At 43.4% G+C, this 16,813-nt stretch overlaps 1 protein-coding gene across 1 annotated transcript in view; it reads left to right on the top strand.

Moving 5' to 3' along the window:
* The window catches only part of SYNRG (synergin, gamma), a 34,678-nt gene extending 21,934 nt beyond the window's left edge, over window positions 1-12,744 (top strand). The window contains exons 15-22 of the mRNA XM_010147492.1: window positions 5,101-5,700; window positions 5,891-6,054; window positions 6,799-6,852; window positions 7,578-7,674; window positions 7,923-8,071; window positions 11,008-11,118; window positions 11,557-11,592; window positions 12,613-12,744. Coding sequence (XP_010145794.1) covers window positions 5,101-5,700; window positions 5,891-6,054; window positions 6,799-6,852; window positions 7,578-7,674; window positions 7,923-8,071; window positions 11,008-11,118; window positions 11,557-11,592; window positions 12,613-12,744 — 1,343 coding nt within the window. The remainder of the gene's footprint in view (window positions 1-5,100; window positions 5,701-5,890; window positions 6,055-6,798; window positions 6,853-7,577; window positions 7,675-7,922; window positions 8,072-11,007; window positions 11,119-11,556; window positions 11,593-12,612) is intronic.
* Window positions 12,745-16,813: the final 4,069 nt, after the last annotated feature.

Raw genomic sequence — 16,813 nt, 5'->3', positions numbered from 1 at the left:
TCGTTCTAAAGAAGCAGTAGGTTGTACCTAGCCCTAAAGCTTTTTGAACTGACGGCTGGAACATAAACCTGAGACACTTAATTCTGCAGGGCTTGTGCTTTTAGTGTTTGTTCAGCTAATCTCATACCTGGAGGAGGGAGAGTAATGTTTATGACTCTACTCTATTACATTTTTGTCCAGACTTGACAGTCAGATTTACTCACTTGCTCTCATTTAGGATAATTCTGGAAATGGAAGAGCTCAACACCACTTCCTTACCCTGACAAGGCCTCCGACAGCGGCGGGCGCGTTGGTGTTCTCTGAACACCTTCCAGCGGCTGCCCTGGGCTTCTGCAGGACTGAGCTGAGCCCCCTCTGCTTCCACTGCAAGCTCGGGGGTCTTTATTGTGCTCTGAAATGTTGTTTATCATGATAATTAAAAAATAATTAGCAAATTCTTTAATTCCACAAGGTTTGAAGGCTTTTCTCTCCCTTCCCCTTCATTTTAATTTGTCTTACAGTCAGCATTCTTGATGGTTTCCACCTTGGCACTGCCAGGCACCACCATTCTTCAGCAAAAGTAAATTGAACAAACTCCCTCATCATTAACACCATTCCAGGCTTCACCAGCTGAGAAATGGGCTTTGAATGCTTCTGATTGCTGACAGGCCTGACACAGAGAGCAGCAGTGCGTACATCCTCTGTATACTTCCAGTTGCCTCTCTGCCTTTCCTGCTGGAAGCGGTCAGGAGGGTGGTGTCTGTCCCCGTCCCAGCCCCGGGCTCCTTGCTCAGGCTGCTGGTGGTGTTGTGGGTGTAACGGTTCTGGTTCTGGTGCGTTGATGCTGTTCTGCTAGAACAGAACTAGCTACCACCTGCCTCACCCTAACAACCAGAAAATGACACGAGCTATATTTATTCATCAGGATTTAATATAAACTGAAACAGAAAAACTCGAAAGGCTCCTATGTTGGTTAAAATCACCAAATATATTACCACCTTCTGGACTGTCTTTTTTGGTTTTCTTTAGAATATCACTAACGCCGTCCAGGGTTTTCCTTAATTGATTCAGCTATTGACATTGAAGGCTCCAGCTTGTAAATTGCCTCCAGCCATAACTTAATCCTCGGTAGTTGAAATAAATTGTTATAGTTGGCTCAAATGAAGGATGTCAAGTTTTTCCATAGACGAGATAACACTGGGAAACAGTGTTTTAACTGTATTTCCGTCAGTCTTCTCCAGTACGTTCCTTGGCAGCTGCTGCTTTGCCTCTTCTCCACCATGGCTGGCGTGTAGCTGCCCCCCGGGCCGGTTGGACTATGGTTCTGGTAGTTCAGAATGCCTGGAAAGGAAATGGTAAATGGTTCAAACCTTTTGCTTTGGAAGGAAGACAAATTGGGTTTGGCTTCTAATGCTTTTGGAAACTTACTGCGCTCCAGTGTGACACCACAAAGATCACTTTTTCCATTTCTGACCCACTAGAAAATATTTTAAGGAGAAAAAGGTGTGGTTATGTGATATTTGAGTGGATCTGACTTATGATTTTTACAGACACCTGTCCCACGCTGCCCCCATCTGTAAGTGATGTGAGAATCTCTGTCCAGTGTCTTTAATCTGGGGTGTGTTTCATGGTCCCACCAGTGCAAAGCTGATGGTGCTGGTGACTTGTGGCTTTACCTCCACTGGGAGTAAGAGCTGCTGGATTTTTCTAAAAAAAGCTGAACTCAAATCTCTTGTGTCATTTTTGAAAGACACCACAGAATTGCTGCTGAGATTATTGAGGAATACTATTTTATGACAATATATTTCACTGAAATCTATTGATACATCTCTTGTGGTAGGAATTCTAATGCGTGATCAATTCAAGATTTGCCCTGGTTCAACAGGGAATTTACTGTATGCTCTCCAAAAAATGCTAAGAAATCACTTTTAACCTTTCAATGAAAGATTGCATATCCTCAAACCAAAGCATTTTCCTAGAGTACTGAACAAATTCAGTCCTTGCTCATTTCTTGGTAGAATCTGATGCTTCTCATCCACTCGGATTGTGTTCTTACCAAAAGTGTTCTCCAGGAGGAAATGGTGGTAGCTCCATCGCATCTGTCTTCACCAAGTGCAATGCTTAGTTAGAAGTAATTAATTTTCCTTCCACTTAATCATCTCTTGCTTTGAAAAAAAAAATATTATTGATACACATGCATCTTTTTAAATTTAGAATTGCCATACCAGCACAGTGAAGCTTTTATTACATCAGCGGCTTTAACTGCAGCGTTGTGACTGCTGCTTTTTTATTCATTAAACCTATCTGTGGCCTTTAAGAAAAAGGCTGTTGGAGGAGCAGCTCTTAACACTGCTTAATACAACAATCTTTTTGCCAATAATAGATAGCCACATCATGAAGGGTTCTCTAGGGTGAGCCAAGAAGTGCTTTTCATGTGTAAATTCCTGCTTCGCTTATTAGGCTGGTGGCAAGTTGCTCTGCTACCTGGGGGGGGAAAGCGCCTCTCTCCATTATGCAGCAGAAGTGCTAGGAAAGTCGTGATTTTACCTCCTCTATTCAAAAACATCTAACCTGTGGCAAATGATTCTATGAAGTGCAACGCATGGCACAGCAAATGGTGGGATTTTGCAACAGAATAAAAATTCTTATAAAAGGTAGTTTACTTTGGACTATGGACAGATAGATTCTTATTTTTCATACTTTTCAGTGAGTTGGTTTAGAACTGCTTTAGCTGTAAACACTTTGTCTCTGCACACAGTATTTCAGAAAGTTTATTCATCAGAGTAATCCTTTGGTAACTATCCAAATAAATAAAATGTACAGAATTGAACATGTCACCTCAGCTCTTACACCTCTGCAGATGGGTTTCATGTCTGCATGAATTCACGTAGAGAACCTTGAATCTTGGTTTGTGAATAATTAAAACACTGCTCTGCCTTCCCTGCTGTGACCCACTGACTGTAGGTGAAGCATGGGGAGCTGAGGATTCCCATCGAATCCTGCTGCTGGTTCTGCCTGTCCCTGAGCCAGGATCAGCTCAGGAGGAGTAGGCTGACCTGCTCTTTTAGGACATGTTTGCAGCTCAAACTCTTACCAGTTATCAAAGAAATAATTCACAATAGATTCTGCAGATCTTCACATCACTCTTTTCGTTTCCTGGTGAACACCGAAACAATAGCAGTGCTTAAATCTTTTTGGAGTCAACACAGTTTAAAAAAAAAAAAAAAAAGGAGGTTGCCTAGTACACTGTGGTATTTTCAAGATTCCAGGTTTAATTACAGTTGGCTAACGTTTTGTAGGTTATTCTGGCACTCTCTTTAATGCTAGTGAAGCTTTCATTTAACTTCTTTAAACAAAACCGTGTATTTGAGAGCACAAGGTGTGGTTTCTGGTGATAAATTGCTGATCCCTTGCAAGTCAGCTCCTTTTCACCTCAGAGCCTTCTTTCTATTCAGGTTTGCCCTGAGCAGGTGATTTCATCTCTCGTCTGTTTACCCTTCTGTAAACTGCTTGCTTTGCGAATTTAATATTCGAGTGGCACTTTGAAACCTTGCTGTGCATGTGCAAGGTGGTAACGTTTGCTACTGAGATGCTGTCATGTGCAAATGGAGCAGCTGCAGGAGCACTGGATCCCTTAGGATGATCGGATAGATGACTGACCATGCCTCGCTGACCCATTGCAAAGGGCCTTTTGGCTTTATTGTAGTAACCATTGAACTCTATCGTGAAATTGTATATTTCTTGGACTTTTTCATTAGCTATGTGTGCGAGTCATGCCTGAAAAGCAGCCTAAAGCATAGTGTGCTCTCCCCTTCCAGTAAAATGAATACTTGAAGGCAGAAATGTTTTGTTAAAATGGCTTAATCCTTAGGCTGGATTGAATAAAGAGGGCAGCTGGAAAGTCAGCGTGTTCCCACCCTAGCTGTATTAAACCAAGTTGCTGTTACTGCTTGCCAGCCAGTTAAAACTAATGTTTATCAGCAGAGTCTCGGCTAAAACAATGCTAAGAGAATGTATCATCTGGTTTGGGTTTGCTTTACCTCGAGCCTGCGTGACCTTAGGCACTGCGCAGCGGCTGAATGTCTTAATCCAAACTGACAATTGTTAATGCTGGAAAACAAATGCCAAATGTAGTAGAGTAGGGCTTTTTTTTTCCTAGTGCTTTAATGAAAACTACCCAGCCCCTGGCTCTCTGTGCCTTCGCTGTGGATCAGTCTCAGACTAAACGTGAAAGATCAGTTGAATGAGTAGCGGACAAAGCCCAGCAGACCCTGGTCACTGTGCAGGCTCCTTTGCTGGCTCAGATGTAAGCAACCAGGCTATATCTCATACCTGCTGATGGCAGGGAGAAGAACCTATTGGCCCATATAATTGCCAGGTGAGTATAAATGTTTGCAGCTTTCTGCAAAATAATTGGATTTGCTCGATACTTAACTGAAAATGTAGTTTGTAAAAGCTAAGACACAATCTTCGCAATATTCACGTCGTTCCTGGCACCTGTAAGTTTGACGAGTCAGCCGTGCGGCACTGCAGTAGCTGTGATAACCTTAAGCAGGTTTTCTATTTTTTCAAACGTTCTTGCAGCACATTTTTATACATTATTTGCGTCAAAGCATGAATATAAAATTAAAGCGTATTAATACTTTATCGGAGGGAACAGAAAAGTTAGGCCAGTCTTCTGCGTGGCTGGTTTTGATAAGATGAAATAAAGCGATAAGATGTTTGAGTTGCTAATGTTTACATTTTGATTGTAGATTCTGCAGCCAGCATAAGAAAAGTGAACTGGGGATCTGTGCAGTCTGCACTGCCTGGAAACATGTATTTTCTTAGTGTTTCTTCACTCCCCGTAGCAGGCTGGTGACTTCCAACTTAAAATATCAGACAATATTCAAAGGTCAAGGCTCGCCTTTATTAAGTGGACAAATTCTTGTATAAAATGCCTAGATATTTTTCAGCTTATTTTTGTGCAAACTCTAGTTTAAACTTCATTGAAACAACAATTCACCGTGTTTGTTCTTGCAGTTCTTCAAGACCCTTAGCAAGTTGCTGTTGTTTTTATATGGTGTAGAGCGATTAACGTTCGAACTGCAGCTTCTAATTGTAGGGGTTTGTTTTTCTCAGATATAGATGACTTAAAATGTGCCCCATTTGGAAGCTATAACAGTGGGTCTGCAGTGAGCAGCCTGGCAAGCTATGACTGGTCTGACAAAGACGACATTCAGCAGGGCAAGAAGCTCTCCTCCTTTGTCCAGTCTCCAGGAAGTGGATCTTCTGCGGCTACTTCTGTTCTTCAGAAGAAGGAGACGTTGTTTGGCAGTTCAGAAAACATTACCATGACAACAGTTTCCAAAGTGACAACCTTTTCTGGCGAGGATGCTTTGCAGGATGTTTCCTTTGCAGCCTTTGCAAACTTTAAAGACTCTGGACCGATACCCAGCCGTCCAAGTGATGATGACATTGGAGACTTTGGTGATTTTGCAAGACCTTCATCAGAAGCACAGGGTGCAGCAGCAGCTGAGAGAGATCATGAGGCAGATTTCCTCGCTAGTGATCTCTCTTCTGAACTGCAAAGAGAATCCACGGATGACTTTGGAGAATTCCAAAGTGAAAAGCCAAAAATCAGCAAGTTTGACTTCTTGGTGGCGACTTCCCAAGGCAAGGTGAAATCTAGTGAGGAAATGATCAGGAGTGAACTGGCTACCTTTGACCTGTCCGTGCAAGGTAAGCCTGCTCAGGGTGGACAAACCCATAATGCATGTGCTTATCAAAGGCTAATTTTTCTAATCAAATTATAAATGAGCCAATGAGGATTGTTCCAAAGGCTACTGGAAACAAGCTGAATCTTCGCATTGATTTCTGTTGCGTGCCTTTAAGAGTAAAAAGCTAACTTCTTTATATCCGAACTTCTCAGGGTCTCATAAAAGGAGCTTGAGCCTAGGTGACCGAGAAATAAGTCGCTCTTCACCTTTACCAGTCTTGGAACAGCCATTTAGAGATCGTTCAAATACTCTCAGTGAGAAGCCTGCTTTGCCTGTCATCAGAGACAAATACAAAGACCTGACTGGGGAAGTTGAGGTAAGGAGTTATCTGGAATACGAGCAAATTGGCAGTGACTTCCACCAGTGTGATACCAAGGGTGTTCTGTGTCCCAACTCTTTGGGACTTCAGCGATTCGAATTTGGGGTATGATTCTAAGGTGGCATCTGGGTCAAGTTAGATGTTTTTACTGGAAACTGCTCACAAAGGCAGTTTCTTCTTTCCTGTTTTGGAAGCCTTGTAAAGTGGAGAAAAAAAATGTTGTTGTCTGAAAGTCAGTCAGAATCCCTTGACCTTGCAGTCTAAGCTTGTAACTGGAAATTAGTTACAATTTAAATCTAATCCCAGCTTTGGCACTGAGACCATTGGCTTTGGGAAATGGCTTAACTTTTTTGGCTGTGCGGTAGTTATTTATCTTGCTCATACTGAGACTAGATGGTAGAAGGACTGAGATTAAATTCTGCTAACCCCCATTTCTAGAACAGCAGACCTGTAACAACGTGTCGGGAGGAGGTATGTGCCATGCAAACTTTTAACCTATTCATATATGTGCTTCCTTTTGAAACTAGCTCTAACTCCTAGAAATCAAATTTTAGAGTTCAGTTGAGAACAGATGATTTAAAGAGTGGGGGAAAAATTAGGAATAGGTATGTTAAAAGTTTCCACAGCTCATCTGCAAATGAGCAGATCTTTTCAAATACCTGTCTATGTGTGTCTGCTGTGATAGGAGAAAGGGAAGTGTCTGTAGGAACAAAATTCAGACTGTCCTTTTCTTTCACACAGGAAAGTGAGAGGTATGCATACGAATGGCAGAGATGCTTGGAGAGTGCCCTGCAAGTAAGTGTGTGGTCTTTACGTCCCGTAGGTACCACCTCATCCAAGGTTTAGGACCATACAGGCATAGAGAGGCTGTGAGTCAGCCCAAGGGGATTACAGTTTTGGAACCAAAAGCCGTCACACAGCAGAAGCGTTACCTTCTCAGTTACAAATCCTGTACTAACCACCCTGTCATTCGTGATGAGTTTGGCTTTTGCTTAAATGTTCGAGTTAACAAGTTAATTTGGTGGTCCTGTGTTCTGGGTGCCCAGTAAGGCACGTTGGTTGGGGCACTGATACCAGCTCCTGGCTCTTGGGTGCTTTCTGAGAAGTGGGCTTCTTCAAGGTGCTGTGCAGAGTAGCCATTAATTTTCTGGTAGTGGGTGTCAGAGTTTCACAGCCATATTAGTTTTCCTTAAAATGTCTGCTTTGCATTTGAGTATTAGACAGTCAAATCTGTGAATGCGGATATTAAACTAGATAGCAACACATGCATACTCTTACAACTATTATTTTGGTTATGAAAATATTTGGGGGAATACATTAAGGATTTAAATGTTCATGCTTTTCCCCTGATCTACTTACAGTTACAGCATAGCATAATTGTATAAAAACATGTAATGGAGTGTGGCAATTATTCCTTATTTAATTTCCCTCCTTTTTTGTATAATGGTTTCTGCTGGGGACAAATAATAATTATTTTAAGGTAGATAACACCACCATTTTATGAAATTAATTTCCACCAGGTCATAAAGAAAGCAAATGACACCTTAAATGGAATAAGTAGTTCATCTGTTTGCACTGAAGTCATCCAGTCTGCTCAAGGCATGGAATATTTACTGGGTATGTTTTAATTTACCATGTCTGTTACACTGAAAGTTCTCTGCTTTTTCTTTCCAAAACGGTATTAATTTTTAGCTTAATCTGTGCCTGCACCGGACTAACAAACAACTCTTCTGCTAAATGAGTGTAACTGCTACTCTGACATAACCACCCATGGCCACCTTCTGCGTGCTGTTTGAGTCAAGGCTTCCGCAGCCTGTGCTTGCGGTGAATTCTCTGCACTCCTCCACTCTGTTTTCTGTCAACAGGGGTTGTGGAAGTCTACAGAGTAACAAAGAGAGTCGAGCTGGGTATCAAAGCAACTGCTGTTTGTAGTGAGAAACTCCAGCAGCTGCTGAAGGATATTGATAAAGTGTGGAACAACCTAATAAGCTTCATGTCACTTGCTGCTTTAACGGTAAGAGCAAAAATAAACTGTGTCTTTGCTAAAAAAAGTCATAATTATATGTAAAGTGACTTCACGGGGTGTGCTAACTTTAGAGTTTGTATTTTTCTCTTGCAAAATGGAAATGCACTTCTTTGTGATATCCAGTTTAAAGCTTCCTGCAAGAAAACTGTTCGTTATGTCCAAACATGATGTTATCTTACTTGGTGTCTTAATGATTTAGGTGATACCCTGTGTGTCTGCAGACCTCTGCAGTGAGGGAAATCAAGTAAAATTTAAATAAGCCCTTTGATGAAGCCAGAATGGTGTGGACATACCTTGTCTTTGAAATATCCCTGCAGTTAGTTTGAATGCTCACAATACAGGAGCACACCCTGTAGCGACACTGTTTTCTTTTCCCTCTGCGTTTGGAAAGGCCTCAGTTTGTTTTGGTTCCTGCTGCAGACTAAATAGCTTTTCTGCCTCTGAATAGAACTGCCAGAAAAAGCTCCACTGCTCTGAGACAGTCTGGTAGGAGCTTGAGAGCTTGCTGCGTAACTGGGCGAGTGTTAGGAGGAGAGATGGTGAGGGGCTGTCTGAGGGGTGGCGGTTAAGAGAAGGAGCACCCCATGGGAAGGGTCTGCAAAAGAATTGGGAAATAGAAGGGCACATTTGTACACAACACACACAATTAAAAGGCTAAAATATAACACCTTGCCATTAAATACCGTGCACTTTGTGTGTGTGTATGTTGCAGGAAATAGTGTGCAAAATTACTTTATTTAACCTTGGTAAAACTCATATTTTCAGAGAATCATCTGTAGGTGCTTGGTATCATCTTGCATAATGGAACCCTTCAGCTCAGTGTATACCTAAGGAGTCCTTAGCTCTTCCTATCAGTACGTCACATCAAGCATCAATAAGTAGATTGTTTCCATGGTTATGTGTTCACTAAACTTTTTAATCTGTGGCTTCCATGCAATGCAGCTATGGCCACTAAAGATTTTTGCTCCCCAGTCAACACTCGTTTGTAAGTAAGGCCCAGAGTACTTGGTTTGTGCTTGAAATAGCCATCTTCAGCTCGCTGTCGTTCCCCGTAATGTAGGTACGATCAACGGTCAGTCCCTCTTTGCACACGTTAAACCTCTCCAGTACAAACAGTGGTGGTAAGCAGATATTTTTGGTTATGTCCTGTGTTATACAAAGCCTGTCGTGATAGGAAATTTATACTTTAATGTTTTACTGCTTGGCAGCTGAAGTTGACAGACTGGGATTCATCTCTTTGAACTCTGGCTCTGTTGATAGTAACAATCTAAAAAGCTATCAGAATCCTCCCCTGATGTAAGCAAGTGGATTAAAATTTAGTTCTTAAAGTGCTTTTCCTTGGAAGATTACAGGGATTACCTTAAAGTCCAAAGCTTGGCGACGTGTTCTCCAAGCTGCAGCAGTCCGGATCAATTTTAGACATACTGGGAGCTACGAATAACACTCTGAAGGTCCCCAAGAGACAAGGACTCCTGTAGCTTTTAGAATCACAGAACGGTTTGGGTTGGAAGGGACCTTAAAGCCCATCTAGTTCCAACCCCCCTGCCATGGGCAGGGACACCTTCCACTAGACCAGGTTGCTCCAAGCCTCATCCAGCCTGGCCTTGGACACTTCCAGGGATGGGGGATCCACAGCTTCTCTGGGCAACCTGTCCCTGTGTCTTCAAAATCATCCCTTTCTGTTTCTCTTCTCCACCTGGGTCACTGGACAGCGTGGAACCCATACCTTCTTCCCCTCATGCTGCAGTCACAGATTCCAAATGATGCCAAAGTGCCGATTAAGCAGAGAAGTATTCTAGCTCAGAGGCATGTGCCTGGAAAGGTTAATTCTTATCTTTTAAAGGATTTTGTTACAAGGTAATTTTATGCACTGCCTTGTGGTTTTTCACTGCAAATTACAGATGACCTTCTCATTTGCTTCACTCACGCATTTGGTAAACAAATATTAGAGTGCCTTTATTAATTTGATTGATCTACTTAAAGATTAAAGGGTGGTTTTTCTCAAGATTCCAATTATTCTCCAGCCATTCAGCAGGGGAGCGTGATCAGCATACCCAGGGTGGGGATTGAGAGTACACGTGTTCTAGGATCACACCATTTTTTTAGGCTTCTCGTGTTTCTTGCCATTGTTTTTATTTGCTCTGCTGTCTTCAAGCAAAACTTCAACAGTTTCATACCACCCTTATGCAAAGTTTTAAATTATCATTTACCCGGTGGTTGAATGTAAGGTTGTGTACCAGAAAAGTGACTATATTCATTCATTACTTACTTGCAGGTTTATTTTCCCAAGCTTTGCTTCACTTTAACCTGTGTGGCTGGTGACTTTAATTCTTCTGTGGTTTGGTTAACCTTAATAAACCCATTTTGTACTGCTGTGCCTTATTCTAGCTTCAGAAAAACCTGCAGAAGGACTAACTACTGCCTGTTTTTATCAGGCAATAATAGGGAATTCAGGACTATAAGCACCGATGCAGACACCACTTGAAACACGACCTGGTGAAAGCTCTGCTGGCCGATGGCGTTTCCTTGCAGCTGCACAAATAGCTGTTACATACCACTGTTTGTCTTCGTCCCGTTCTTAAAACGCCACAGTTGAAACGTAGCTCCCGCCTGGGCTCTTTCCTCAGAAGTTTCTTCCCTTTTTGATGTGGGAACGTGGAACTTCAGGATTCTTTCCTTTGTAGCCTAACCCTTTCTCAAGAGCTTGAGTGTTATAAATTAAATGCCGATGGGGATTGCATAGCAGGATTGCAGACACATACTAATGACTTTGATTATTGTATCGGTTTAGGAGAAAATGTACCATGTCATCCCAGTGTGATACTGTGGCTCTCGGTAGCAACCCGATTGACACTTTTTATCATGATGTCTGAAACTTTTTCAGTCACTGAAAAGGCCTAAATTTCATTGTCTTGTTTCTTTAGCCAGATGAAAACTCGCTGGATTTCTCTTCTTGTATGCTGCGCCCAGGGATTAAAAATGCCCAAGATCTTGCCTGTGGCGTGTGCCTCCTAAATGTGGATTCAAGAAGTAAAGTAAGTATAATGGCCTCTACTATTAAACTCATTTTTAATTTACAGTTTGGACTTTCATTTAGGTCTTGGGTGTGTTTAAAAATAAATGGCATGGCTGTAATTTGTAACTGGAAGTCACAAAGGCAAAATGCGACCTGTAGATGAGACTTGAATGGTCAGTGCCCTGTATTCGCTGGGCTTTGCATCTGACACAGACGTGGATGAAGGGCGGAGTTGAATTGTTCATAATGGAGAAGAAACGGGGATACTAAGACTTGAAAAGTATATATATATTTAAAAAAAAAATCTTTTGATGATTTTTCCTTTATGAAATGCACCTCTGAGGGGACTGTTGGGGTTAGCAGAGCTGGGAGGGGATCCCAGGGTATGCAGAGTAATGCCAACCAATTAACATATATCGGCAGTTTTGCTGACTTTTTGGTTTCAACGTTATTTCAGAAAGAAGAGAAACCTCTGGAAGAGCTTCCTAGAAAAGTATGAACCTGTAAAAAACATATTCTTTATAGAATCATTCTTAGTTGAGTGTGAAAGGCTGAACTGCTAATTGGCTTTCAGCTCTCATTCTTAATTGTACCAACCATGAATCCTTTTCTTCTAGTCATTTTTTGTGACCGTAACACTTGATCTGATCAACTAACATGCTCTAGAGCCTCCCCTTTGTCTTGTCTGCATGCTTGTACCTTGTGAACAGCTTTCTGGTTTTGTGCTACTTCTGTTGTGTGGTGGAAGATTCACTGCAGTGAGTTTCTGAATTTGTAGCTGCCTGTGTGTCTGTTGCAGAAGAGAGGGGGAACCGTAGGGGTGTTTTTGCTACAAATACTGACTTTTGGCTATATGGCAATGGTGTTTTTAGAAATGTCTGCAGGAAATCAAGGGTGTGGGGATCGGGGTTAGAATAGTTTTTTAAATAGGTAGCTGTGAAGCATTGGAAAGTATCTACTAGCAACAAACACTGAGATGTTTTAAGCTTGTTCCTGGCTTCACACCCTGTTCGGAAGTGCCTGTTGTAAAGCAGATTCAATGAACGGAGGAAAGTAGACCAAATTCAACCTGAAATAACAGTAATAACAAGAGTTGCACCTGCCTAAATTGCAGCAAAATCTGATCCAGTGAAATAAATGCAGCATCTGTCTGCTGGCTGGCAGAGCAAGCATTTACCCTGCGTGGCTACGTAGCACAACCGGGAGATGCGTGCAGGGGGGTGGGTTAGCTGCCGGTGTCAGGTCAGGGAGCACGCTAACCAGGTGGCTTCCTTAACACGAGGTGTAGCCAGCGAAGCGTCCAGCCGGTGCGGTGGCTGAAGTTCTTGTCCACCTGCAAACACTTGGCAGACGAAGATAAAACCCTGTTTACTGGGGGGTCTGTTCAGAGTGAGAGGGTCCTACCACGCTGTGCTGGTCTGGGGTAACATCCATGCAGTACCCATTTCCACTCCGCTTTCAGATCCTGGAGTAGATGGGACCGTCACGCTTGTTTCCATCCTTGTTATTCCAGGCCTTTAACTCGGAAACGGACAACTTCAAGCTCGCATATGGAGGGCACCAGTACCATGCAAGCTGTGCAAACTTCTGGATCAACTGTGTGGAGCCGAAGCCTCCGGGTCTCATTCTGCCAGACCTGCTCTGAATGCAGTTGCACTGCAGATGGACTGTCAGGTCCACTGATACAGGACACGGGGTAAATTGTGTGGGAGGGTAAGTGGAAAAGCTTGAGGTGTGGTTAGTGTTCGAAACATTTTGATTTGGGTTTTGTACCGTAACAGGTTAAAGCCACTGTCACATACAAACCGCTCGTGTAGAGTTTCACTTGAAATGGCTGGTGTTTCAATAAGCAGAAAATTTGTAGTGTGGCGAAAAATGCAGAATTTGAGTCTTTCTCAAGAGGAAAGATGTTTGTCTTTGTAACAAACCAGTCTGCTGACCAGCCTCTGAGAGAGGACAGTGTCTGGCTTCCAAGAAAAACTGAAATTCTAGACTGATTTGCATAAAAGTCACCACTTAAGTACTTGAAGTACGAATTTGCAAACAAATCTTTTCTTTAATGATTTTGGTATATGGGCTGTGATGTTTTTCTTTAATTATCTGCTGCTATACTATTACAATGCCTACAACGCATGAGGCGCAGTAACTTTCAGGGCAGAGTGAGTTCTTGACTGAAGGAATGAGGCTGCGAGAGCCGTTGTATATTTACACTTTGCTGTTCTGTAGTGTAAATTATACTGTCTTCCCGTGTGTAGCTGGTTAGTACAGGGGATAAGGACTTGGAAAACTTGTTGAGATTTTCCCTTTCGTATCTGGATTCTTTAGGACAGGCAGCTGGATTTTAAAGCTTTGCTGCTCTGTTGTAAATAGAGATAAACTCCTTCCTTGGGCTTGTCCTGAACTACAGGTATGATTTGTTTCTCCTCACCCTTTGGTAGGGACGTGGCTGCACCACTATTGAGAACTGGACTGCACTGATACAGCGTGTCTGCTGCTCTGTGCGTGTGTGTGTATATATATATAAACTCTTTTGTACCTTAATAGCCTTTTCTTGATGGGATGCCTGCGTGTAACTTGGGCAGTCTGTGCTATCTGTACCAACGTGTTTCTGTGACTCGGAACTGGCAGCACAAGACGGCCCTTCGCTCCTGCTGCAGTCTGTGATTTAACGCTGGAGGATTTGTAGGTGGAAGATGCTCTTCTCAAGCAGGCTGTTTTTTGAAGCAGGGTATTGCACACCTGCTGTTGTGTTGCTTACGGCAGGTACAGCTATCTGGACAGAAGGAGCTTAGTGTCATACACTACCACAGAATGCTACCCATACGCTGAACGTACCCCATTCTCTCTTCTGATGTAAGAGCCAGATGACAATACAATCAGCTTTAGTGCTAATTACAGAATCTTAAACCTAGTGGGAGCTTCACAGCATTATTTTAAGAGCCTTGCAGCCCTACAGTCTTACTCAGTCTCCAGAGAAAGAGGTGGGGTGCATATCCATCAGGTACAACTTGTTCCTTAATTCTTTGTTTCTCATATCTCTAGAAAATCTCCCGTCTTTCCAAAGATATCAACAGCTTTCCCAAGTTAATCTTGCCTCCACTGTAAGTAGCTGATGCTGACCGGCGGCTATGGGCCAAAATAAAAATTACAACGAGCAAAAATGATGCTTCATATTAAAGAAAAAAAAAAATAAGCTTAGTTAGACTAAACCATTAATTCCACCGAATGAAAGAATCCTGGCTAATAGGACGGGTAGGTGTCTGGCCCCTTATTTACACACATTAAAATAAATTTTCCTGCTGCCTGAAATTAGCTCGTTCATAAAATAAGCAACTTGTGCCTCCAGTCGCAAGTTCAGGCTAACCAAGTGGCAGGTTTTCAGAAGTGCGACAGTGACTGCCTGCTTTCTGTTGCTCAGTAAACATCAGAAGATGGGCAGTCACTTGTTGCTTGCTCTCCGTTTCATGTACGAGGTGTGAAATAGCTGCAGCAGCCAGCACTGTCGCCTTGGACGGTAGCTTTTCGGTCGTCATCAGGGGCCGCTGCGCGCACCCCCGTCATGGGCGTTCCCACTGATGCGCGGGCTCTGCTCAGCGCGGTCAGACGGCGCTCGCTTGCGCGTACTAGATCGCAGAGGCGCTTAAGCGCTGTCTGACTCCAAGCCAAGGCCTGCCTTGCTGCTTGCAGGGGGACGTCTCGAGGGGTTTTGCGTATCTGGCTGACGCAAAGGCTGCTGCTTATGAAATGCTGTACTGGGAAAAGAGTTTATTGTTAGTGTGGGTTCTACCACGGTTCCTGAACACTTAGCTAGATAGAGGTTTTTTTTAACCAAAAGAGAACACCGCTAATAAAAGAGGCCACGATGTGAAACTTAAAGCAACCAGTATTTCAGATACAATACCAGCCATATTGTCATAAAAGTGTTTTTCAGGGATATTTTTTCCTGTACTTGTTAAGCAAGTAAATTCCCTCTCGAAGATGGATCCAGCGTGTCTTTTGGCCCATAAAAATAAGGAATCAACATTTACAATTATAATTGCAGCAGAGCTTACTGAAGTATGACACTACTGCTTGCTCGCTCCCTACGGAAGGGAAAGCAGCAGGCACGATCCCGGTGTTCGTGGCAAGCAGAAAGCATTCGGAAACGAACACCTTTACGTCATGGGAATACACCAGACGTTTGGCACGTAGATACCCTCGATGAAGGCGTTGCAGAGCGCGGATTATCCCGCATATCCTGGTCATTAAACTGACTCACTGTTCATTCAGCACCTTCTCGGATGTTGCACTGCCAGCCGAAGCCCCGCGTCCTTGCAATCTGTATCCAAGGTTACCGTCTTTTCTACAGAGCATTGTAACAGACTGCGTTGCCCTGCTCCCTGCGCGTACAGGCTGATGGACACGCTGCCTTTGGGTTGAATTTTGTAAACGTAACTCCTTTTTCGGCATGTATTCCTTCACTAGGAGAAAGTGGGAAACATGGTGGTTTGGGTTATTTTTTTAATAGATGTGTTCTCTGGAGCTGCCGTGGGGTTACCTGTGGAGAGTGGTTTTTCTATGTATTTGTGTACATCTGGAATTTTAACAGATTATTCGCTCGGTTATTTAACGTGTACGTCACTTGGCCCAGTTTATTCCTGGTGCTTCTGTGCTGTCCTCCCGTGTTGCGCTTGTGCCTCGGCGGTAGGAGTGCTGGGAGCAGACGGGCTCCCCTGCCCATGTCGCCGTGCTTTGGGTTGCGTCTCTCCCCGTGTGCATTCACCCGTTTGGGCTGTAGCTGCTTGGCGGTAGGTAATTTGTGGCGTGAGACCTGTTGCATTCTGCACTTGGCTGTTGGCTGAATCTCCCTCTCTGGCAGCAGCTTCTCCTCACCTGCGTTTGTTTTGAGCAGCTCCCTCCCCGGAAAGCACACAGTGTGTATGTGAGCCAGTAGTGAAGTTCGCCCGGAGGTTGAGGAGCAGCTTGTGAAAACCCAAGGAATGCTGCCATTTCTGGTTAGCCACATGTCAGATTAATGAAACTTGAAACAAAACCTGCCTTTTCAATAAAAGCTGCTATTGTGAAAAGTGTTTTCTCTGAAAGATGATTTTTTTTTTTGTTCTCTGTGCCTGTATTTAGTTCAGTTCTCAGTGTTAAAAGACAAATGACATCCATTTTATGGAGAAAAGTGGTCGGAAAACTTCTCGTTATACTGTCGCTTTTTTCCTTCCCTCTGGGTGAGTCTTGTCTTCTAGACGTGGTTTTGTGAGTAGCAGTTGGGGCTGGTTTGGGTTGTGCTGTGCTGGAGTCGCTGCTGACGCTTCAAACCCAGTGAGAATCGGTGGTGTTCATTGACTTCAGTCTGTTGTTTGCTCCCTGAATTCTTGCAACGCTTTAGACCATCCGTGGTTGAGATTCAAACCCCAGTTTCAGTAAGGAGCTCATTTCACATCTGACCAACCTGCCAAGTGGCTCGTGGTTGCGCCCCGAAAAAGATGTTGCTTTGCCCGCTGATACGCAAAGGTTTTATCGCTGCAAGAGCTCCAGCCCGGGGTGGCACCTCTGCAGAAGCACGTGGGGAGGGTGGAATCTTCCCGGGACTTGGGGGAAGCCTTGAAAGGTTGACAAAAGGGACTTTAAACATCATGAAGCTGTACAAGTGAAACCTTTGTGGCTCATATTGGGAAGATGTCTCACCAGATAACATTTGGAGGGCTGGAGCACCTCTGCAGTGG

This window comes from Eurypyga helias, unplaced genomic scaffold (assembly GCF_000690775.1).
Source record: "Eurypyga helias isolate BGI_N326 unplaced genomic scaffold, ASM69077v1 scaffold1212, whole genome shotgun sequence".
NCBI classification, from domain to species: domain Eukaryota; kingdom Metazoa; phylum Chordata; class Aves; order Eurypygiformes; family Eurypygidae; genus Eurypyga; species Eurypyga helias.
This window is presented reverse-complemented; position numbering and strand designations above follow the sequence as displayed.